At 36.9% G+C, this 25,541-nt stretch overlaps 1 protein-coding gene across 5 annotated transcripts in view; it reads left to right on the top strand.

The window, feature by feature from the left end:
* Positions 1-25,541, top strand: part of ATP8B4 (ATPase phospholipid transporting 8B4 (putative)) — a 283,123-nt gene that overhangs the window by 164,392 nt on the left and 93,190 nt on the right. For all 5 annotated transcript variants that reach the window (XM_070377880.1, XM_070377879.1, XM_070377881.1 and 2 more), the window contains 4 exons: positions 6,056-6,144; positions 7,315-7,511; positions 16,035-16,243; positions 20,456-20,499. In XM_070377880.1, the coding sequence (XP_070233981.1) occupies positions 6,056-6,144; positions 7,315-7,511; positions 16,035-16,243; positions 20,456-20,499 (539 nt within the window). The remainder of the gene's footprint in view (positions 1-6,055; positions 6,145-7,314; positions 7,512-16,034; positions 16,244-20,455; positions 20,500-25,541) is intronic.

Here is a 25,541-nt window from a genome sequence, read left to right as displayed (position 1 = left end):
GGAAAGCCCTTCAAGGTCCTCTGATGGGAAAGACCTTCTCAGTTTGTTCCCTGTCATTAGAGAAGTGGAAGTGCATCATCCTAGGAGTGGGCTGTAACCCAAAGTTTTGTTTGCATTTGTGTGATCTTGTTTGGAATGACTCATTCAGGACAGTGGTTCAGCTATAACATGTTATGTTAGGACAGCTGGTGCGAGCCACACAGGGGTCAGGTTTTCCTTCATCATGTTGGCTTTGTGTGGAAATGCTCCTCCATAGAAGAAAGTGGAGTGGTAAGTTGAACAGGTCCCCCTCTGAAACAGTATAACAGAAAGTTCACAAAATTTGGATTGGACGTATCTGGGTTCAGATTTGTTTGCCAGCTGAAGGATGTTAAACCGTGGTTACTTAAAAGTCCTAAGCTTTAGTTTTATCTGCTGTAATGTGGGAATGAGTACATTAGAGAGTCACTGTAAAGGCTCAGAGAGGCAGTGCATATGGAAGAGAATGCCTCACAATTGCTATTTTCCTTCCTTCCCTGCTTTTCCCTTCTTCTGACATCAATTCAGAGTACACTATCTGCTCCATAGGCTGAGAGTTGGGATAATGTACTGCTCTTGGATCTTGGCAGGGAGAAATGGGGAATCACCCTCTTTTGTGATGTGATCTTAATGTTCACTGGCAGAGCACTTATTTATTATATATACTTATAAAGCAGAGCATGCCTATATTAACTTTCATCTAGGCACAAATATTAATAGAAAGCTTAATTAGAATAATTGCAGGCAGAGGAATGGTTGATTTTGTCAGTGCTAGAGTTGAACAAAGGAATGTCTCAGCACCCTAAGTCTTGAGACATCTAACTTCGGGAACTAGGTCCATGTGAACGCCTAGATCTTATGAAAGTTATCTCAAACAAATTAACTATTCTTTCTGTATTAGTACTCTAGTTATACCTGCCCTTAAGGGTTGTGTAAGAAGTGTAGTTGACATAAACATGGTTTACTTTACAAATGTATAATTTATGAAGATTTTATAATATACATTAACAGCTAGGCCATGCCTCCCTGGAATGGCTTTTCTTTTAACTCATGACAGGAGAAAGTCCTGTTTCTAAGGGTAGAAGTCTTATCCATGTAAGGGGTCCATAGGAGTCAGCACCATCTTGGTGCATAGTAGGTTTTTGTGCTGGCTGTATTCCACTTGCCCCTGCAGATCTGCTGTCACCACTTCACACTCTTCTCTCTGCCCTGGGAGGCTGACCTGTATGGTTCACACTAATAGGTTTCCTTGAACTTTGGTCCTGTCTTTGGGGATCCCTGGGAAGAAATCAAAGGAAGAAGACTGAGGTCATGGTATTTATTTCCCCAGCTGCCTCCCTTAAAGCTGGCTGGGTCCCTCAACATAAAGCCACCCTTCCTTTAGAAGCTGCAAACTTTACACAACTCTCTCCTTTAGGGTATAATAACCACCCCTCCCCTCATGTCTCCCTTCTAGGGTAGATGAAGATCATCTTGATTGCTAGGAAGTGCTTGGTTACTATGTTAACATTTTACTTCTCCTGTACCGCCTATACACCCACCAGTACTTTTGTAAAGAGTCTCTTTATAAATATACCTTCCTCTAATAATCCTTGTTCAGTGTGTCATCTATTTCCTGTTTGAACTCTGACTGAGTCATAGTCTTACATATTGATTGAGTCAGTGAGTTAATGAATTAATGGACTATTTCATGTGGCTTTAAAAATAGTGGTTAAGAGCAAAAGCTTTAGAAGTAGATGTATCTGGGTTCTAATTTTGGCTCTGATGCTTACAGGCCAAAAAATAAAAAATAAAAAAAGGAAACCTCAGGCAAGTTATTTAAATTCTTTAATCCTCAGTTTCATTGTTATTGACCTAAGGATAATAATACCTAATTTATTGGCTTGTTTTAAGCATTAGTGAGATAATAAGATGTGAAAAGCACATATAGATATTTCCTAAAACATTGTAGGTACTTAATAAATAAATTCATTCATTAAACAGTTACTTACTGGGTACCAGCTATGTGGCAGGCACTATGCTACTTACTTTTTTGCAAGAATGTGACCAAGAAAAGTGTAGTCCCTTCACTCATGTGATTTGAGTCTGGTAGGAAAGAAAGGCATTACTCTTAAATCATTATAGTAATGAGTGTATAATATCAAACTGAGAAAAGTACTCTAAAGAAAAAGAACATGAACTCACAAGAGTGTATGGTGGAGGAATCTGAGGGGAAAGAACAAGCTAGCTAAAAGGCACACCATAGGCAAAGGCCCTGTGGTGGGAATGAGGCTGGGGAGGTTAAAAAAAAAAGGCAAAATTTAAGGCCAGTGTGGAACTTGGAAAACTTAGAGAATAGAAGTGGGCACGTGCCTAGAGACAGGGATAGAGGTTGGACCATCCAGGACCCTTATGGTCTGTATTCAGAATTTTGGTCTTTATCCTAAGAGCATTGAGAAGCCATTGTCAGTTTTTCATACAGATGATATGTGTATGTGTTAAACTGGAAAGTTTTGCTTTTGCCTGTAATATTTTTAAAGTTGGTCAATAGGATCCAGGAAAAAGTGTATACATAGGATGGTAGCAGATGCAGGAGACAAAGTTGCTAGGCTTTTCCTACATACAGTCCAGTTGAGAGGTGATGATACTTTGCATTAGAGTGGGAGTCATGGGATAGATTAGACTCTGAGGTTTCTCCCACCTTTCACAACTGAATGGAGAGTGGTACCATTCATTGAGATAAGGAACCCTGGAGAAAGAGCAGAAGCTAGGCTGGACAAGGGCCACTTGAGGGGCCTTAGAAACATCCAGGGGAAGATATCATATAGGCAATGAAATATATAAGTTTAGAGCTCAGAGGAGCGATCTGAGCTGAAGATACACATTTGGTCTACAGATGTTAACTGGAGCTATGATCTTAGATTTCTCAGGGAAGGTGGGTTGAGAAGGAAAAGAAGATGGCCTATACTTAATTTTTAAGAAGTCTCACTGTTTAATGATTGAGAATAAAGGAGTGAGCATAATGGAAAACAAAGAAGCAGCTATCAAAGAGGTAGGAGGAATAGCAGAACACTGTAAAACAGAAGCTAAGGGAAGAGTGTATTTCAAAAGGATGAAATAGTCAACAGTGTCGAAGTCTGCTGAGAGGTCAAAGAAGGCATGGAGGATATAGATGACAATGCCGGATCTGTTTTGGTGGAGTGATTGGCTCAGAAACTAGCTTGAGAAATGAGTTGGAGACAAAGAATCAGAGGCTGAAGGGTAAAGAAAATTCTTTCAAAATCTTGACTATGAGGGGAAGAAGAGATGTGTGTCTCAACATCTGTGGCTATATTTAAATAAGTACTTAAGAACTCATTAAGCAGATTCTTTGCTAGTCTGTGTGTATGCCTAAGAAATGTAAATTTTTAGCACCAAACTGGTCTGTCAATTTTCAGCTTTTAGCAATCACAAACTTTATTTGCCCTTTGTGATCTTTACTAAAAGAAATGCTTCCCACCCTCAATGTCCAGATGATTTTAATAAACGATTCTGGGAAAAAGTGGGTGGTCTTTGCCCAGCATTGGCTGGGAAAAGGACACTGGGATACAATTTCTAACTCAAGACTGAATTGTTATGAGACCCCAGTCTTTACTCCAATTTGTCTTTTAAGTAAAGGAGTCTTTTAAGAATGTTCCCATTGTTTCTTGACTTCTAGAATGATGTATAATTTCATGTGTACCCCCTTTCTCTCCTTTCTCTCCTTCCCCCTCTCCTCCTCTATTAAGTGGGTACATGGATTGGTGGTAATTGTGGGAAGATGGTGTAGAGAGGGAAGACTAGGGAAATCAGATATAATTAAAATGTGATCACTTCTATTGAGCATCTTTGTTTATAAGGAATTTACTTAGCAATATAATCTAATAGTCTTTGTTAGTCATCTAATAATCTACCTCTAAAGCAGCTAATATTATTCTTAGAATTTCTTGAACAAGGCAGTTAGTAAATATTTAACATGGGGTTTAAAAGGATTACTTGAAATAAATCTCAACACCATATTTAAGACAATTCTTGCTCTTACAAAAATGCATATCATATAAACAGTGTGCAATACCCAATAAAGGTTTAAATTACTTGCTGTTGTATTGTTTGGAGTTTCTCCATTAAAGCCACCAAAAATCTTTTTTGGGAAACACATCCAGCATTTGATTTTTTCCCCTAACTTTCCATTTTTGACTTCAGTGTTCTGAATTGTGTTTATTACTACATTCTTGTAAACATTTCCAAATCATTCCTCCATTTGATTGACTTTAATTGCTTCAAACTATAAGCACATCCATACATAGATTTTTGGAAAAAAGCATTTCTTAAACCTTTTAGCTACAAATTATGTCTGGATTTATCCTATTCTAAGGAGATCAATTCCCTTGCAGTTTCCAGGATTATTGTTAAAGATATCAGTTGAGAGTCAATTGTTTCATCATCAGTTCAATCGCTCAGTCGTGTCTGACGCTTTGACCCCCTGAACTGCAGCACTCCAGGCCTCCCTGTCCATCACCAACTCCTGGAGTTCACCCAAACTCATGTCCATTGAGTCGGTGATGCCATCCAACCATCTCATCCTGTCTTCCCCTTCTCCTCCTGCCCTCAGTCTTCCCCAGCATCAGGGTCTTTTCAAATGAGGCAACCCTTCGCATGAGGTGGCCAAAGTATTGGAGTTTCTTCAGCTTCAACATCAGTCCTTCCAATGAACACTCAGGACTGATCTCCTTTAGGATGGACTGGTTGGATCTCTTTGCAGTCCAAGGGACTCTCAAGAGTCTTCTCCAACACCACAGTTCAAAAGCATCAATTCTTTGGCACTCAGCTTTATTTATAGTCCAACTCTCACATCCATACATGACTACTGGGAAAACCATAGCTTTGATTAGACGGACCTTTGTTGACAAAGTAATGTCTCTGCTTTTTAACATGCTGTCTAGGTTGGTTATAACTTTCCTTCCAAGGAGTAAGCATCTTTTAATTTCATGGCTGCAGTCACTATCTGCAGTGATTTTGGAGCCCCCAAAAATAAAGTCAGCAACTGTTTCCACATCTGTTTGCCATGACGTGATGGGACCGGATGCCATGATCTTAGTTTTCTGAATGTTGAGCTTTAAGCCAACTTTTTCACTCTCCACTTTCACTTTCATCAAGAGGCTTTTTAGTTCCTCTTCACTTTCTGCCATAAGGGTGGTGTCATCTGCATATCTGAGGTTATTGATATTTCTCCCGGCAATCTTGATTCCAGCTTGTGCTTCTTCCAGCCCAGCATTTCTCATGATGTACTCTGCATATTAGTTAAATAAACAGGGTGACAGTATACAGCCTTGATGAACTCCTTTTCCTATTTGGAACCAGTCTGTTGTTCCATGTCCAGTTCTAACTGTTGCTTCCTGACCTGCATACAGGTTTCTCAAGAGACAGGTCAGGTGGTCTGGTATTCCCATCTCTTTCAGAATTTTCCAGTTTCTTGTGATCCACACAGTCAAAGGCTTTGGCATAGTCAATGAAACAGAAATAGATGTTTTTCTGGAACTCTCGTGCTTTTTCGATGATCTAATGGATGTTGGCAATTTGATCTCTGGTTCCTCTGCCTTTTCTAAAACCAACTTGAACATCTGGAAGTTCGTGGTTCATGTATTGCTGAAGCTTGGCTTGGAGAATTTTGAGCATTTCTTTACCAGCGTATGAGATGAGTGCAGTTGTGTGGTGGTTTGAGCATTCTTTGGCATTGCCTTTCTCTGGGATTGGAATGAAAACTGACCTTTTCCAGTCCTGTGGCCACTGCTGAGTTTTCCAAATTTGCTCACATATTGAGGTCAGCACTTTCACAGCATCATCTTTTAGGATTTGAAATAGCTCAACTGGAATTCCATCATCATAAACAACTTAAGAATCCTACTCTTAATAAAACTCAAATTATTTTGGAAAAACGTTATTTTCCTTTCAGGAACGTTTGATATTCTTAGGAATTAATAATAATAATACATAATCTAATCATTTCAAAGTTATTTTTCTTTCCTTTTTTCTTTTGCAGGTCCTGACACTAAACTAATGCAGAACAGTGGTAAGACAAAGTTTAAGAGGACAAGCATTGATAGACTGATGAATACTCTAGTACTATGGGTAAGTTATTATAACAAAATTAGGCAATATCACAATCATTATCTGAATATGTTTCTTACATTCTGATGAGATTTCTTTCAGAAATCTTCATTCTTCTTGTGGAATTTGTATTTGGAGATTTTGCATTTGGGGCCTCGTTACCTCCAAAATGTCTGCTTCGCTAATACTGATAGAGTATTTGCAAATGTAGGGGTTGGCTAAAAATTTTGAGGTTGCTTTCTACTTTTTTTTTGAATCTCAAAAGCAACCTGAAAATTTTTAGTGTATGTCATGCAGTATTTTAACTAACCCTTATCTTTCTTGTTGACTTCAAGGAATCATTGTGTAGCTAGATCTGTAGCCAAGAGACTTGACTAGTCTGAGAAGGTCTTTTATTACTGATGTTTTCTTCCTTTTGCTTTTGTGCCTTGGGTTACCATATAATTTTTCATTTACCAGGATGCTTTTGAAGGTGAAAGAAGGGAATACTGTTAATATTACAGCTGGACAGTAGATTAAACTGGAACTGACTAGAGCAAGTCAGGACATCTTCTTGTACTTCTTGTGCTTCTGTGTGTGTGTGTGTGTGTGTGTGTATGTGTGTGCGCGCACCCACGCGCTCAGTAGTGTCCGACTCTTTGTGAGCCCATGGACTGTAGCCCTCCAGGCTCCTCTGTACATGGAGTTTTCCAGGCAAGAATACTGGAGTGGATTGCCATTTCCTACTGCAGTGGATCTTCCCGACCCAGGTAGGGAACCCATGTCTCTTGCGTCTCCTGCATTGGCAGCAGATCCTTTACCACTGCGTCACCTGGGAAGCCCTTAATCTTTGGAAGCCACTTAAACACATGCATACCTCACAAATAGAGGATGTGAAGTTATTAGCTTTGTGGCCATAAACAAGTTATATAACCTGTCTGTTTTTTGTTTTTTGCCTGTAAAGTGTGAATGTTTTTTCCTATCTCAGAAAGTTAATGGGAGAATTAAGTGAGAAAATGTATATGTAAAATATTTAGCCAAGTTCCCAATGTAAGCATATTACATTTTACTCATATGATTAATGATACTTAGATGAGCTTTGTATAACTTGATTTTCAAATAACAATTGGAATTAGAAGTGTAATTGCCTTGTGTTGATATGACTAGTTGGGATTCAAGTTAACCTTAACTGGACTTCTATACTCATTTCAGATTTTTGGATTTCTGATATGCTTGGGAACTATTCTTGCGATTGGAAATTCAATCTGGGAGAATCAAGTTGGGAACCAATTCAGAACTTTCCTCTTTTGGAATGAAGGAGAGAAGAACTCTGTGTTCTCAGGATTCTTAACATTCTGGTCATATATTATTATCCTTAATACAGTGGTACCCATTTCATTATATGTGAGGTAAGATGAGAGTTTGTTCTTTGAAACCATTTTGTCAAAAGCCTGTGTTCTATGTAATTATTTTTGTTTGTCTTAAAATTACAGCAGTGAGATAGAAGTCTCTAACTGCTCATGATCTGCCACATCTGTTACAAATGAGGCAACTAAGCTGTTTAATCTGCTTAAGTTTCACATTTTCAAATTAACAATAGATGCATTTTATTTTCTTCTTGATTTGATTTGGTTTCTTAGGAATGTTTTCCTCTGGAATACATGGACTACCGTGTAGTCTCATGCAACCTAATGAATTAGAATTGGGTTGATGTTGGGAAAGAAACAGAAAAATATTTGGGGGGATCTATTGAGATGATGCCTTCTTGGTACTAGTCTGGCTCCAGATACCAGGATTTAGACCTTGTGCTACCACTTCCTAGTTCCATAACCTTGAGCAAGTTACTTTACTTCCTGGTACCTCAGTGTCCTCGTTTTATACATGGAGAAAGTAATAGTTCTACTTTAAAAGGTAGTATAGAGAGTAAGCAAACCTATAATGCTCTTAGACAAATGCCTGACACATTATAAGAGATCAGTGAATATTAATTCTTTCTATTTTTATTAGTAACTATCAGTGAATATATGAAGGAGTTGAAATATGGTTGGTTGTTGGTGCTTATTCATTGTTGAAAAAGAAGTTTGGCTTATTACTCCCTCTACAACTTGATTTGTCATTTCTAGATTTGGTCCTATAAACTAGGGCTAAAATGGTCTGCCTGTCTATCTATACATAAGCACTCTGTGAGTGTGTGTGTTTATGTATGTGTTTGATAAAAGTTACAAGTTGGCCCTAGAATCTGTACCTGAGACAATTTTGATCCTAATCCTGCCAAGACTGAGGCGGACAATCCCAAAGACACTGGAGCCAAGATGAGACTTGGTTGTTTGACATTCCTCATCACCAGTATTTTAACAATACACAAAATCACCAGCTCTAAATCTCTACTAATTTTTATGAGCTTCTTTTTCTCTCTTTCCAAAATCCTCGCTCTGATGAAGCTGGGGAAGTTTAATGCACAAAATCCACCCTTATTTTGGATAGCAGTCAGGAAACTGAAATGTCAAGTTGTGGGAAATTGACTTGAAATAGTGGCATGTGGCCACAACACCACAAATTACTTTGGGCCTTCTGGAACTGTGGTCAGAGCAGGCTCTATTTAAAATGTATCCTACTGGCTTGTCTTTGATTCTGAGGACCTCTCATGCTTGTATCCAATTATGAAGTCTGTAGTAAATCTTGCTCTTTGCCAGAGGAGCTATGGTCAGCTTTTATAGCTTTCCTTTTATGTGGAAATGAACAATAGACGCTCAGAGTGACTTACCATCTGCACATGAGCAGTTTCATGTGTCCTCACAAAGGAAGTATATTCCGTATATACTCTTTCTTTGAAGTGTATTGGTATTTTTCATTTTATGATTTCTAATATTGTTTTTTAAAGACCAAGATTCCCAGGTCCTTTTTCCTTCTAATGTGTTCCCTGCCGTGGCAGAAAGAAAACCTGTTTGGAATAGTCCAAGTTCACATTCTGATATTTTTGCCACTAATAGCTGTGTGACCTTGGAGAAAGTACTTGGCTTCTCTGTGCCCTAGTTTGCCTAGGAAATACTTGCTGTAAAACGGGAGGATTAAAATAATTGACTTCTGAGTTACTTTCTGCTCCAAATAATATCACCTTACCTCTAGACAATTAATGTAAAATAGACATTTGTATTTTACATAAAGTGCTTTCACATACATTATCTCATTTACATCTCCCCCTCCCCAAATCTTTTGAAGTTATTGCTGTTGAACTTCTTTCATAAATGAGATGATTTTCTCAGGATTGTAAAGCTGATTAGGGACAGAACCAAGATCCAAACCCAAGTATTCTAACACTTGGCACAGTGTCTACGTCTAAGTTTTATATGATTTATTAATCAGCCAAGACATCAAAAGACACTAGAATTTTCTACCTGTTGGTAAGCCATGGTATTGATGAAGATAATATGAGCTTTTTTCCTCACCAAATAAGAACAGTGATCTGAGGTCAGCCTGACATAAAGTTGAGGCAAAAAGCATTCTGGGGGATTTCAGGTTGCTCATACTAAGATCTGGAAAAAGAGAAGTCCAGGTATTTCTGATTGGAGGGATGAAGGTTTTCTACAAAATTTTCCAAAGTTTCAAGGAATAAATTAGTGCAGTGTCACTAAAGGATAACGGTGCAGAATTTACATTGAATGGTTAACAATTCCATGTGAGCATAATACGTTGATTTTGGCAGGGTATTTCTATGCTGTCAGTTTATCTATAGTGTTAAAATATAACCAGCTACAGTTTTTTAATACACCATCTTAAGAAATGTAATTGCTGTACTCCCAAGGAATTAGCTTTTGAGTGTTTTTTTCTAAAGCAAAAGAAACTCGTTTCCATGTTGCTTATTTTGCCACAGAATGGGGGAAATCATAAGCCCTGCTCTTTGAGCATCCAGGCAGAAAACACTAAACAGTTTGATTATACTAACTCTGGAACATTTGTCTCCTTTTCTCTGCTATTATAAAGCAAAGGGGTGAATGTTCCACTGTGACTCTCCTAAATCCTCCTTTTCCAAACAAAAAAGATACCTTCTTCTCTATAGACTATTTTAAGGTCTAAGAATTAAAATTAATTAAGAATACTTCCACCAACTTGAACCATAACACAGGATTAAATTCTGTTCTCCATTCATTTTGCTTAGATTTTTAGGGAGATGCTTTACCTTTAAATAAATGAAAATGTCAAGTGATTGAACAGTTACTCACATTATGACAATGCATAATGCCATTTTTTATGGCACTCTCCAGGTCTGGTATGCATTGACTTTACCAGATGCCGGAATTCTAGTCTTGGTTCTGTGATTGTGTGACCTTGGGTTATTCACAATCTCTGTAGGTCTTAATGTCCTTACTGGTGAAATTGGGGAATAAAGGGTCAGGATTCACTCATTCAACACTAACTGACTACCTATGACAGGTCAGGCATTGTGGCTAGTTTATGATATGTGCTAATGCTTTCTGAGTGAATGGAATAGGAAGAGCAAAGCTGATTAGAATAGCTAGCAAGGAACTTACAAGCAAGTGGGGTGGGAATGAAATTAAAATTAGATTGTAACTGGGTAACGTAAAATAAATACATGCAGAGTATGACATTTATTTTTATGATTCTACAGAGTTACAGTGTGCTTTTTTAGTTTGTGTGAAAAAAAGTATTACCATTTAAATAGAAAATGAACTGACACCATACCATTTCTGCAGAGGGAGATGTAGGTATGTCATATACTTATAGAACTAGATACATAGGATTTATTTTTTTAATATAAATTTATTTATTTTAATTGGAGGCTAATTACTTTACAATATTGTATTGGTTTTGCCATACATCAACATGAATCCACCACGGGTGTACATGTGTTCCCCATCCTGAATCCCCCTCCCACCTCCTTCCCCATACCATCCCTCTGGGTCATCCCAGTGCACTGGCCCTGAGCATCCTGTATCATGCATCAACCCTGGACTGGTGTTTCGTTTCACATATGATATTATACATGTTTCAATGCCATTCTCCCAAATCGTCCCACCCTCGCCCTCTCCCACAGAGTCCATAAGACTGTTCTATACATCTGTGTCTCTTTTGCTGTCTCGCATGCAGCGTTATCGTTACCATCTTTCTAAATTCCATATATATGCGTTAGTATACTGTATTGGTGTTTACTGGCTTACTTCACTCTGTATAATAGGCTCCAGTTTCATCCACCTCATTAGAACTGATTCAAATGTATTCTTTTTAATGGCTGAGTAATACTCCATTGTGTATATGTACCACTGCTTTCTTATCCATTCATCTGCTGATGGACATCTAGGTTGCTTCCATGTCCTGGCTATTATAAACAGTGCTGCGATGAACATTGGGGTACACGTGTCTCTTTCAATTCTGGTTTCCTCAGTGTGTATGCCCAGCAGTGGGATTGCTGGGTCGTATGGCAGTTCTATTTCCAGTTTTTTAAGGAATCTCCACACTCTTCTCCATAGTGGCTGATCTAGTTTGCATTCCTACCAACAGTGTAAGAGGGTTCCCCTTTCTCCACACCCTCTCCAGTATTTATTGCTTATAGACTTTTGGATAGCCACCATTCTGACTGGCATGAAATGGTACCTCATTGTGGCTTTGATTTGCATTTCTCTGATAATGAGTGATATTGAGCATCTTTTCATGTGTTTGTTAGCCATCTGTATGTCTTCTTTGGAGAAATGTCTGTTTAGTTCTTTGGCCCATTTTTTGATTGGGTCATTTATTTTTCTGGAATTGAGCTGCAGGAGTTGCTTGTATAATTTTGAATTAATTCTTTGTCAGTTGCTTCATTTGCTTTTATTTTCTCCCATTCTGAAGGCTGCCTTTTCACCTTGCTAATAGTTTCCTTTGTTGTGCAGAAGCTTTTAATTTTAATTAGGTCCCATTTGTTTACTTTTACTTTTATTTCCAATATTCTGGGAGGTGGGTCATAGAGGATCCTGCTGTGATTTATGTCGGAGAGTGTTTTGCCTGTGTTCTCCTCTAAGAGTTGTATAGTTTCTGGTCTTACATTTAGATCTTTAATCCATTTTGAGTTTATTTTTGTGTATGGTGTTAGAAAGTGTTCTAGTTTCATTCTTTTACAAGTGGTTGACCAGTTTTCCCAGCACCACTTGTTAAAGAGATTGTTTTTTCTCCATTGTATATTCTTGCCTCATTTGTCAAAGATAAGGTGTCCATAGGTACGTGGGTTTATCTCTAGGCTTTCTATTTTGTTCCATTGATCTATATTTCTGTCTTTGTGCCAGTACCAGACTGTCTTGATGACTGTGGCTTTGTATTAGAGCCTGAAGACAGGCAGGTTGATTCCTCCAGTTCCATTCTTCTTTCTCAAGATTGCTTTGGCTATTCGAGGTTTTTTGTATTTCCATACAGATTGTGAAATTATTTGTTCTAGCTCTGTGAAAAATACCGTTGGTAGCTTAATAGGGATTGCATTGAATCTATAGATTGCTTTGGGTACTATACTCATTTTCACTGTATTGATTCTTCCAATCCATGGACACGGTATATTTCTCCATCTATTAGTGTTCTCTTTGATTTCTTTACCCAGTGTTTTATAGTTTTCTATATATAGGTCTTTTGTTTCATTAGGTAGATATATTCCTAAGTATTTTATTCTTTCCGTTGCAATGGTGAATGGAATTGTTTCCTTAATTTCTCTTTCTCTTTTCTCATTATTAGTGTATAGGAATGCAAGGGATTTCTGTGTGTTGATTTTATATCCTGCAACTTTACTGTATTCACTGATTAGCTCTAGTAATTTTCTGGTGGAGTCTTTAGGGTTTTCTATGTAGAGGATCATGTCATCTGCAAAGAGTGAGAATTTTACTTCTTCTTTTCCAATTTGGATTCCTTTTATTTCTTTTTGTGCTCTGATTGCTGTGGCCAAAACTTCCAAAACTGTGTTGAATAGTAGTGGTGAAAGTGGGCACCCTTGTCTTGTTCCTGACTTTAGGGGAAATGCTTTCAATTTTTCACCATTGAGGATAATGTTTGCTGTGGGTTTGTCATGTATAGCTTTTATTATGTTGAGGTATGTTCCTTCTATTCCTGCTTTCTGGAGAGTTTTTGTCATAAATGGATGTTGAATCTTGTCAAAGGCTTTCTCTGCATCTATTGAGATAATCATATGGCTTTTATTTTTCAATTTGTTAATGTGGTGTATTATGTTGATTGATTTGTGGATATTGAAGAAGCCTTGCATGCCTGGGATAAAGCCCACTTGGTCATGATGTATGATCTTTTTAATATGTTGTTGGATTCTGGTTGGTAGAATTTTAAGGATTTTTGCATCTATGTTCATCAGTGATATTGGCCTGTAGTTTTCTTTTTTGTGGCATCTTTATCAGGTTCTGGTATTAGGGTGATGGTGGCCTCATAGAATGAATTTGGAAGTTTAACTTCCTCTGCAATTTTCTGGAAGAGTTTGAGTAGGATAGGTGTTAGCTCTTCTCTAAATTTTTGGTAGAATTCAGCTGTGAAGCCGTCTGGACCTGGGCTTTTGTTTGCTTGAAGATTTCTGATTACAGTTTCAATTTCTGTGCTTGTGATGGGTCTGTTAAGATTTTCTATTTCTTCCTGATTCAGTTTTGGAAAGTTGTACTTTTTTAAGAACTTGTCCATTTCTTCCAAGTTGTCCATTTTATTGGCATATAATTGCTAAGAGTAGTCTCTTATGATCCTTTGTATTTCTGTGTTGTCTGTTGTGATCTCTCCATTTTCATTTCTAATTTTATTGATTTGATTTTTCTCCCTTTGTTTCTTGATGAATCTGGCTAATGGTTTGTCAATTTGATGTATAGGATTTAATGTGCAGAAAGAACTTGTGTGTCATCTTTTGTCTTTTAGGAGATATATGTTCAGAGTTAGCATAATCAGGCTGCTTTCAACTTAGTTTACAGATGAGAAAACCAAAGCTTAATTCCCACAAAGATCAGAAATAAGCTACGAGTCCTTGCTTTGTCATTACTATTTTATACTGTTCTGGATGTCCTTGTTAATGTACTAAGTCATGAAACTAAAATATTAAAAAAAAATGAGACATGAAACCAAAATAAACCTTTTAGAGAGGAAGAGCAGAGAAAATGTGATTATAAACCTTGAAAATCCATAGAATACCTCTGTAAAACTCAGTAAAATAATTCAGTGAAATGTTGAATTTTGTCACATAATCACTTTTTTTTTAATATTAAGGAAAGCTTCTTTTATTAAAACACATTAAACCAAAGCAATTAAAAATTATCTCATCAATAAAAAGATAAAATGTCTAGGAAGGAATCTGTCAAGCTATGGTGTGGACCTATGTGCAAAAACAAAACAAAACTAAACTATAACTCTTTACCAATAAAAGTACTTTTTAAAAGTTGAACTCCTCAGAAGAGTTATCCTTCTTTAAGTGGTATTTATTATAAAATATTCATTCTTTTCAAATAATTGAGTTTAATATAAATTTAATAAAAGTCTCAAGTAAGTTTTATGAGAAAGTTGATACAGTGATTCTAAAGTTTATTTGATGAACACATTAATTTTATCAAGAGGTATAAATTAGTGATTACAGGTAAGAATTTTTTTAAAAGAAAAGAATGAAGATTTTCTTACCTCATATGCCAAATTTTATGAAGCTACAATAATGAAAACATGAGATAAATTAAATCACACATTAAGGAACAAAATTGAAATACCCGAAACAGATTCTAGTTAGAAAGTAATCTTTATGTGACATGGAGTCATCTTAACACAATAGGGGAAAGGATTCATTGTTCAACAAATAGTGATGAATACATTTGGTAAAAATTGAAATTAGCTTCTCATATGCGTGTCATACTTCAGAAAATTCTAATTGCGAGAAAGAATTAAATGTGGAAAAAATTAAAAAACTGGAAGAAAAGTATAGATATCTGTATATATATATATAATCTTGCCATAGGGAAGGCTTATCTAAGCAAAAATTCCCCCAAAGAAGCTATAAGCAGAAACGGTAAACCATTGATAAATTTGATTGATTAAAAAGGGAGAAGTTCTTTGTGTCAAAAATAGTGGAAACAGAAATAAAAGATGAATGATAAACTGTGTATCATATTGATATAATGTATATAGATATATATTCCATATATATAAATCAATAAGAAATACACTAATACCTGAATAGGAAAGATGAACTAGGAAGGCAATGCAATTAGATAATTCCAGGAAGACATATAACTGGCCAATAAAACTTGAAACAGATATTCAATTCATTGATAAGAAAAGAAATGCAATAAACAGTAATAAGATGCCATTTGACTTGGCATAGACTAAAAGATAATTTTCAATAATCTAATGGTAGAAACTTACATTGTTGTAATTTTTTTGAAAGTTAATCTGGCCTTGTGTATGACAAAGACTGAAAAATATTATACTCTTGGCTTTAGAAATTCCACTTCTGGAACTGGAAAGTCATAAATCACCACTAGATCATAAGACAATGCTCTTTTTCTGGTAAATGGGCAAAGTAATATGACAATACACCCTGTTTTTACTCAATATCTACTATGGTTCGCTTAGTGCTTCATGGAGGGACTCCTTTTTACCTCTTTTGGTAAAATGAAGCCACATCAAATAACTGGTAGGCTACACAAGAAATCTCCACTGGGCCTGGGCCTGTTTAATGTAAATAGAGAAGCATGGAACTTTCCTGAAGGCTTTATGCCAAGTCAGCCCATTGTTTCAAGGTGCTACAAGGAAATGACTTTGAACATTTTCTGCTGACATGTCTCGGAAGATCACTAGGACCTTGAAACAGAGCATTCACATTTTCTTCTAAACTCTGAAGACATTAGCAGACTTCTTGCTTTGGTAAAGCTTTTTATGTTCTGAGATTGATGGAGTATTTCTCTCTTTTTTTCCATTTAAATGGATGAAAGTGTGGAAGTAATTCGTCTGGGACACAGTTATTTTATAAACTGGGATCGGAAGATGTATTACTCCAGGAAGGCAACACCTGCTGAAGCTCGAACGACCACTCTCAATGAGGAGCTAGGCCAGATTGAATATGTTTTCTCTGACAAGACTGGCACCCTCACTCAAAACATCATGACTTTTAAAAAATGTTCCATTAATGGGAGAATCTATGGTAAGATACACCTTTCCTTTTTGTTGTTATTGTTAACAGTCCTAAAAAAATTAAGAAACCCTATTTTTTTTAAATAAAAAAATCTCTGGCTTTCTTATTAATATGGAGACCACCAGCATCCACCAGAGTGGTCGGCACATAATAAACACTTGCTAAATATTTATTGGGTGAATGTTGAATAATTCAAATAAAGCTTTGGATCTGTTACCATTCATGTAACCCCATGAGGGTTAGTTTAGATACTGTCCAAGGCTCCTTTCGTTGCTAAAACTGTGTGATCTGTGGTGCTTAATAGACTCATATTCCAGGGAGGAGGAGTTCTTCAGAGCCTGATTTATCTCAACGAAAGCAGTATTTTATACTTGCTTCCTAACAGCCCTCAATTGATGTTAGTGTCTGTGTTTATAAGAATTTATGACTCATTCCTGAAAATTCACACTGCACAGGGTTACCTTTAGTGGTCAGACAACCTGTTTCATCAATATTGAGTTCCTATTTGTATGCTTTTGTTAGGATACCTGCTCTGTTGGGGATTATCAGCCTTTCTAGTTAGTTACATGTGACCCTTGTCACCCCGACTTAGTCCAGTTGGCAGTTCCTTCTGAGAGCACGGAAGCTCTCCAGAGGGCTCCTGTCAGGTTCCTCTGGATTCCCAGTATCACTTCACTGAACTCGAGTGTCCAGTTTCTCAGTACAAAAATCTCAGGAAGTAAAGAAAATCCAAGAGAGAGAGAGAGAAACCTTTCCTTTGTCTCCTGATGGGAAACTTCACACATTGCCAAATATTTTAAAGTAAGATTTGATCCTGAGCAAAACTGAGAAATATAAGTTGATTTTCATGCTCTCCTGTCTTTTGACCTCCCTCTGCTATTCCACTCCCCATAACCCCTGGTTGCCATGGTTTCCTCACTTCTCTTCTGTCCACACCTGCCCCACCTTTCTCTGGTAGTAGACCAGATAATATTCAACCTGGACTTCCACACGGCCTAAGTTACATTGTGCATTTTTCTTACATCACTATTAATATTATGAAGATGCTAAATAAAATAGAACATTTTCTTAAAATTTTTTCTTTTGATATTATTTTCAGACGCTTTTGATAAATACAACCCAGGAGCAGTTTAAATGAAAAATATTTTGTTGGAGTATTGGAGTCATTTTGAATTTTGTAGGCCTTTTGTATTCTTTTGCCATGGCACTTATTGGTAATATAATAGAAACAATATCACTTCTAGGAAATTATCCTAAGGAAACTTTAAGACATTGGGACCAAGATTTATTTGAAATATTTTTGTCACTGATGCTAAAGCTGAAACTCCAATACTTTGGCCACCTGATGCAAAGAGTTCACTCATTGGAAAAGACTCTGATGCTGGGAGGGATTAGGGGCAGGAGGAGAAGGGGACAACAGAGGATGAGGTGGCTGGATGGCATCACTGACTTGATGGACATGAGTTTGAGTGAACTCCGGGAGGTGGTGATGGACAGGGAGGCCTGGCGTGCTGCAATTCATGGGGTCTCAAAGAGTCGGACATGACTGAGCGGCTGAACTGAACTGATGTTTGTCACAGGGGCTGTTATTAGAAAAGTCCCTGGATTTTCACAATATATATATCCCAAGATCTTTGCAAATCTCCAAATTTACAAATCCTATGATATTCAGTTCAGTTCAGTCGCTCAGTCGTGTCCAACTCTGCGACCCCATGAATCGCAGCACGCCAGGCCTCCCTGTCCATCACCAACTCCTGGATTTCACCCAAACTAATGTGTATCGAGTCGGTGATGCCATCCAGCCATCTCATCCTCTGTCGTCCCCTTCTCCTCCTGCCCCGAATCCCTCCCAGCATCAGGGTCTTTTCCAATGAGTCAACTCTTCTCATGAGGTGGCCAAAGTATTGGACTTTCAGCCTCAGCATCAGTCCTTCCAATGAACACCCAGGACTGGTCTCCTTTAGGATGGACTGGTTGGATCTCCTTGCAGTCCAAGGGACTTGCAAGAGTCTTCTCCAGCACCACAGTTCAAAAGCATCAATTCTGCGCTCAGCTTTCTTCACAGTCCGACTCTCACATATATTCATGACCACTGGAAAAACCATAGCCTTGACTAGATGGATCTTTGTTGGCAAAGTAATATCTCTGCTTTTTAGTATGCTATCTAGGTTGGTCATAACTTTGCTTCCAAGGAGTAAGCGTCTTTTTATTTCATGGCTGCTATCACCATCTGCAGTGATTTTGGAGCCCCCCACAATAAAGTCTGACATTGTTTCCATTGTTTCCCCATCTATTTCCCATGAAGTGATGGGACCAGATGCCATGATCTTTGAGAGCTTGTAATTTCCCTCATAAAAGGCAGGAAAGTAACTGAAAGATTTAACAACCCCTTTAGACCTTTAATTTATAAAGCCTTTCCAATTTATAATGTCAGTAAAATATATTCTTACTAAAGAACTCATAGATTGTTCCAGAATCATTTTCCCCCCATACAGTTGGTCTTGTTTATGCCATAGATCCAGGCCTTGGGAAATTTTTATAGTCCATTCTTATTTACCTAAAGCTCTGTTTTCTTTCTCAGATCTATCATTTTCTTAGACTTGAGTTTTTCTTTGCTTCATCACCAGCCTTATGAAGAGGCTTTCTTTGAGAACACCATTTTACACAAAGACAGTTTGTTTGCTTATATCATTTATCAGAGTTATAGCATAGGGGGTAATGAGTAGAATATAACTGTGGTGAGTTTGGTATTTAAATTCCAGGTGCTGGGTGAGGTTCATTCACTAGCTCAGGGATTCCTCCCATATAGCAGCCTCACTGTATTCTAGATTTATACCTGAGCCCCAGAAAAACCACCAGTAACTCTTTATTAGTGCTTTTTTGGGTCATACTCTTGTATGGTGAGGGGCTTCTCAGGTGGTGTTAGTGGCAAAGAACCTGCAGGAGACGTAAGAGATGCCATTTCGATCCCTGGGTTGGGAAAATCCCTTTCAGGAGGGCATGGCAACCCACTCCTGTGGTTCTTGTCTGGAGAGTCCCCCTGGGCAAAAAAGGCCTGTCAGGCTGTGGTCCAAAGGGTTGCACATAACTGAAGTGACTTAGCATGCATGTTTGTATTGAATAGTGAAAAGAGAGAGATTTGAATTAAAAACCTACTATGGGCTTCCCTGGTGGCTCGGAGGATAAAGAATCTGCCTTTATGCAGGAGACTTGAGTTCAATCCCTGGGTTCGGAAGATCCCCTGAAGAAGGGAATGACAACCCACTCCAGTATTCTTGCCTGGAGAATTCCATGAACAGAGCAGCCTGTTGGGCTACAGTCCACAGCGTCACAAATAGTCATACACGACTGAGTGACTAACACTACTACTATACTATGCTGACTTTTTAGTCTTAGTTGAATCATGTGGGAGATCAGGGCTCGATCCCTGGGTTGAGAGGTGCCCCTGGAGAAGGGAATGGCTTCCCACTCCAGTATTCTGGCCTGGAGAATTCCATGGGCTGTATAGTCCATGGGGTCGCACAGAGTTGGATGCAACTGAGTGACTTTCACGTGTCACTTTATATTCTGTTCTTCAGTTCTGTCATCCATAAAACAGGAATGAAAATTTTTTTTTTAAGATTTTCATTTCTGTTTTAAAAATCCCTGTATTTTCCAATATATTTGTAGTAAGTACATATTGGCTGTATATTAAGAATAGTTACTTTTAAATGTTTGGCACATGGGTGGCTATGTTCTCTGACTACAGAAGGCTCTAACATTGTTTAATGTTTACATGCTAATTTGACCTTGCCATTACAGATATTAAAGATGTGTCTGGCCCAGACCAATATAGACAAAGATGTACTCACCACACTATAGCACTGATGAGAGTTGGTCTGTCTTGCATACCATTTTGGATTCCCCAACAGTGTGTACAAAGTGAAAGACAAAAACTTGCCTTGTGCAAACATCATAGATAATGTAACAACAGAATGATAAAATTTACAGAAAAACAGAATTATGACTTATTTTGTATTAATGTGTACTGATTTTAGTTCTGTTTTGGGCAGATGAATATCTTTCTGTGTTAATTGCCATGTCTAGTGTTACTGTTTAAGTTTGAACTCATAATGTCATCTAGTAGTGGTGCTTTAATAAACAAGTATATTTCTTCAAACTAAATGTGTAAATCTAGTTTCAATTTCATCTATTTTTAATTCTCAGTTTTGGTTTTGGCAGGTGAGGTGCATGATGACCTGGGTCAGAAGACTGACATGACTAAGGTGTGGAGGTGATTAAGTTCATTCTTACTTTTAATTTCAAATTGTACATACTTTTAAAAAATGATGAGTTCCTAGAAGCCTAATTTCCACTATGACCAGATTATATACTTAATATGTAACTTAAAAAAAAAAGATTCGTATGGTTCAAACTTCCTTCCTATCCAGGTTTCTCAATCACAGAGTTCACTGTCTTTTTTCCCCCTCTGTTAGAGATATTTATTATATACAATCAAATATATTTCTCAATTTTTTACATAGGTGGTAGTGAACTATACTTATTGGGCTTAACTTTCTTCCTTAGCAGTGATCAAGATCCTTCTATATCAGTGGGAAAAAAAGGGCTCCCTAATTCTTTTTATGGTGAATAATAGTTTATTATATTGATGTTTCTTAAATTATGTAAGGAGGTAGGAATGGACATTCATAATATTTTCAACATTTTGCTTGTAAAGGAAATGCAACAAAAGTAACCATGTATACATGTTATATCACATGGATCCTATACTTAACAAGTTCCATTTCTAGAAATGGGATTGCTAAGTCAAAATGTATGTGTATTTGTAATTTGATCGATATTTCCAAATTGCCCTTTTTAGAATTTGTACTAATTTACCCTGTCACAAGCAATGTATAAGAATGCCTGCTTTCTCCTACCCTCACCAACACATGTTTTATCCATTTTTTTATTTTTTAAATTAATTTTTGTTGGAATATAGTTGATTTACAATGTTGTATTAGTTTCTGCTATACAGCAAAGTGAATCAGTTATATGTATACATTTGTCCACCAATTTACCCTGTCACAAGCAATGTACAAGAGTGTCTGCTTTCTCCTACTTTCACTAGCACAGTCAAAGTTTTTGATTTTTGACAAGACTATTTAAAAAGTCACTTTGATGTATAGGAGAAATTAAGCACAACATTGTAAATCAACTGTACTTCAACTAATCTCAAAAATATATAAGCAACTCCTACAGCTCAATTCCAGAAAAATAAATGACTCAATCAAAAAATGGGCCAAAGAACTAAATAGACATTTCTCCAAAGAAGACATACAGATGGCTAACAAACACATGAAAAGATGCTCAACGTCACTCATTATCAGAGAAATGCAAATCAAAACCACTATGAGGTATCATTTCAAGCCAGTCAGAATGGCTGCAATCCAAAAATCTACAAGCAATAAATGCTGGAGAGGGTGTGGAGAAAAGGGAACCCTCTTACACTGTTGGTGGGAATGCAAACTAGTACAGCCACTATGGAGAACAGTGTGGAGATTCCTTAAAAAACTGGAAATAGAACTGCCTTATGATCCAGCAATCCCACTGTTGGGCATACACACTGAGGAAACCAGAAGGGAAAGAGACACGTGTACCCCAATGTTCATCGCAGCACTGTTTATAATAGCCAGGACATGGAAGCAACCTAGATGCCCATCAGCAGATGAATGGATAAGAAAGCTGTGGTACATATACACAATGGAGTATTACTCAGCCATTAAAAAGAATACATTTGAATCAGTTCTAATGAGGTGGATGAAACTGGAGCCTATTGTACAGAGCGAAGTAAGTCAGAAAGAAAAACACCAATACAGTATACTAACGCATATATACGGAATTTAGAAAGATGGTAACAATAACCCTGTATACGAGACAGCAAAAGAGACACTGATGTATAGATCAGTCTTATGGACTCTGTGGGAGAGGGAGAGGGTGGGAAGATTTGGGAGAATGACATTGAAACATGTATAATATCATGTATGAAACGAGTCACCAGTCCAGGTTCGATGCACGATACTGGATGCTTGGGGCTGGTGCACTGGGACGACCCAGAGGGATGGTATGGGGAGGGAGGAGGGAGGAGGGTTCAGGATGGGGAACACATGTATACCTGTGGCGGATTCAGTTCAATATTTGGCAAAACCAATACAATATTGTTAAGTTTAAAAATAAAATAAAATTAAAAAAATAAACAGGCTGACAAAAAAAAAAAACTGTACTTCAATAAAATAAAAAAATTTGTTCTCTCCCTTTTTGTACAAGAATTTGTGGTTATTAATTTCCTTTGAACACTGCTTTAGTTTTTTTTAATTTTTTTTTTAATTTTATTTTATTTTTAAACTTTACAATATTGTATTAGTTTTATTACATGGATTTTGGCCTGTAATATCTTTATTTTTGTTATATCAGTTTGAATATCCACACTGAACCATGAGAAGAACTAAACATTTTGAAGAGGTTGGGACTCCTCCTGCCTTACAATATTTTTAATAAAAGAATAGATTTGTATTTCTACTTTGGGGGATTTATTCAGGTTTTCTTTGTGCCTTAATATGATCAATTGTTGTCAGTGTTCCAGGGTCCTTAAAATGAAAGTTGATGTATTTTCTGTCTTCAAGGTATAAAATTAGCTGTATTGTCATTTAATTCTACCTTATTAATTATTATTATTTAGGTCTTCTATCTCATTTTTTATCTATGTTATTTGTTTGGATTAAAGAGATTAATAAAGCGTTCTGATAATTTCTCTCTCTCTCTAGCTCTCCTGTATAGCCTGAAGTCTTCATTTTATGAGTATTGATGCTCTTGTGAGGTGCATTGATGTTCATAGTAGTTATATTTTTATCATGAATGTGCTCTTATCTGATTAATTTTCCTTGTCTTGGATGCAACCTTATTTGATATTAAGATTATGTCTCCTGGTTAACTTTTGATTTGCATTTGCCCACGTTTTTTTTTCAATATTCCTGAATAACTTTGTTTTAGATATGTCTCTTAAGAATGTATAGCATAGGATTGGCTTTTACTTTACATGCAATTTTTTTAGTAAGCAAGTTAGGGCCATTACATTGGATCTATTAAATATTTTAGATTATACTTTATAATTTTTAATAATTCTCTATATGGATTCTACAGACTATGTGTTTGCTTCTCTTACAGTATTTGGGAAAATATTTCATTGTTTCTGCACTGTATACTTTCAAGAGTTTGTGTAATACTCTTAATTCTTTTTTTGTAAGGAGTATCTATCAATTTCCTAATATGAAAAATGGTAAAATTATTATGTTTATCTTTCTTTCCCTCATATTTTCCTACTATTTTTATTAATGATGCATCTTAATCTTAAGTGTACATAGATTTCTCTTAGTTGATTTGAGTTTTTAAATGGTATCTTCTGACCTTCAAATACTAAAATGAGGACATCAGGATCTTCTAATTTTTAAGCAGTTTTTCTATGTAGTCAATGTATATAGCATATACATTTTGTTTTATAATACTAATCTGTTTCTTTTATATTTAGTTCTTCAGGTAATAAGATTCAGTACTTACCACTAACTACTTTTCCCTTTCCCACTGTTTTTCCAGTTATCTTTTATTTGGCTGAAATATATCTTCCAGTTTCAAGAAGGGTTCATGAGAAATAGCAGTTCATAATTATCTGTTGACTTAATCATTGAATGACATTACTAAATTCATTGATTAGCTCTAGTAGTTTTCTCTTGGAGAAGGCAATGGCACCCCACTCCAGTACTCTTGCCTGGAAAATCCCATGGACACAGGAGCCTGGTAGGCTGCAGTCCATGGGGTCACTAAGAGTCAGACACAACTGAGCGACTTTACTTTCACACTTCACTTTCATGCATTGGAGAAGGAAATGGCAACCCACTCCAGTGTTCTTGTCTAGAGAATCCCAGGGATGGGGGAGCCTGGTGGGCTGCCGTCTATGGGGTCACACAGAGTCGGACACGACTGAAGCGACTCAGCAGCAGTAGCAGCAGTAGTTTTCTGGTAGCATCTTTAGGACTTTGTGTGTACAGATCATGTCATCTACAAATAGTGACAGTTTTACTTCTTTTCCAATTATATTCCTTCTATTTATTTTTCTAGTCTGACAGGCTGTAATCTTTACAAGTTATGGTTTCTTCCCTAGGTGTCAGGGGGAGGGGGTTTAGGGAATTCTAAGGCCAGTGTGTATTTTACTTCGTACTACTGAGTTGACCAATTTTTTCTCCTATTGGGTAGTTGTTTTTAAATTTTCTTACATGAACAAAACAATCTTTGATTAAAGTAAGTCTCTATGATTCTGAAATAAACACAGCTAATGGACTACCTTGTATACTGGCATGTATTCTCAAGTACTTGGATATATTAAGTGTTATATTTAAAATATTATTTTGCAGTCTCCAAGACAAAGTGTATTTGAAAAGTATTTTCTCATCAGTTGTTCTTGCAAAGACCTTATCACACGTCTAGTCCTTCGAGTAATAAACTGTCAAAAATTAGTAGTACATTTTATGCTTTTCATCAGTCAGTGAATTAACAGAGATCTTATTTAATATTAAAATTATCTTCTGTTTTGTTCTATCTTTAATCCTATTTCTTTCATTTTTGTGATCAACAAATTTTGAAGTGGACAGTAAACTAATATGAGCACAGTGTGTACTGCAGATCTCTAGAACTTTTTCACCTTGTACATCTGAAACTGTAGTTTCTCATTGAACTGCAATGCCCCACTTCCCCATTCTTTTAGTCTTGGAAACTACTGTTTTACACTCACTTTCTGTGAATTTTACTGTGTTAGATATCTTATATAAATAGAATTATGCACTATTTATTCTTTTGTGAGTGATTTATTTCTTTTAATGTAATGCCCTCAAGATTTATTCATGTTGCAGCATAAAGACAAGGTTCCTTTTTTATGGCTGAATAATATTCTTTGTGTGTGTGTATGTGTGTATATATAGATATATAAAAATACATATTCTTTATTCATCATTTGATGGATGTTTTATTTTTGTTTCTGAAGTGAAGTGAAAGTGTTAGTCACTTAGTCATGTCTGACTCTTTGTGGCCCCCATGGACTGTACCCTGTCAGGCTCCTCTGTCCATGGAATTCTCCAGGCAAGAATACTGGAGTGGGTAGCCATTCCCTTCTCCAGGGGATCTTTCCAACCCAGGGATCAAACCCAGGTCTCCTGCACTGCAGGCAGATTCTTTATCATCTGAACCACTAGGGAAGCCCTATGTTGTTTCTGCTGCTGCT

This window comes from Bos mutus, chromosome 10 (genome assembly GCF_027580195.1).
Source record: "Bos mutus isolate GX-2022 chromosome 10, NWIPB_WYAK_1.1, whole genome shotgun sequence".
NCBI classification, from domain to species: domain Eukaryota; kingdom Metazoa; phylum Chordata; class Mammalia; order Artiodactyla; family Bovidae; genus Bos; species Bos mutus.
Note: the sequence above shows the minus strand (reverse complement) of the source record. Positions and strands in the feature narration are given on the sequence as shown.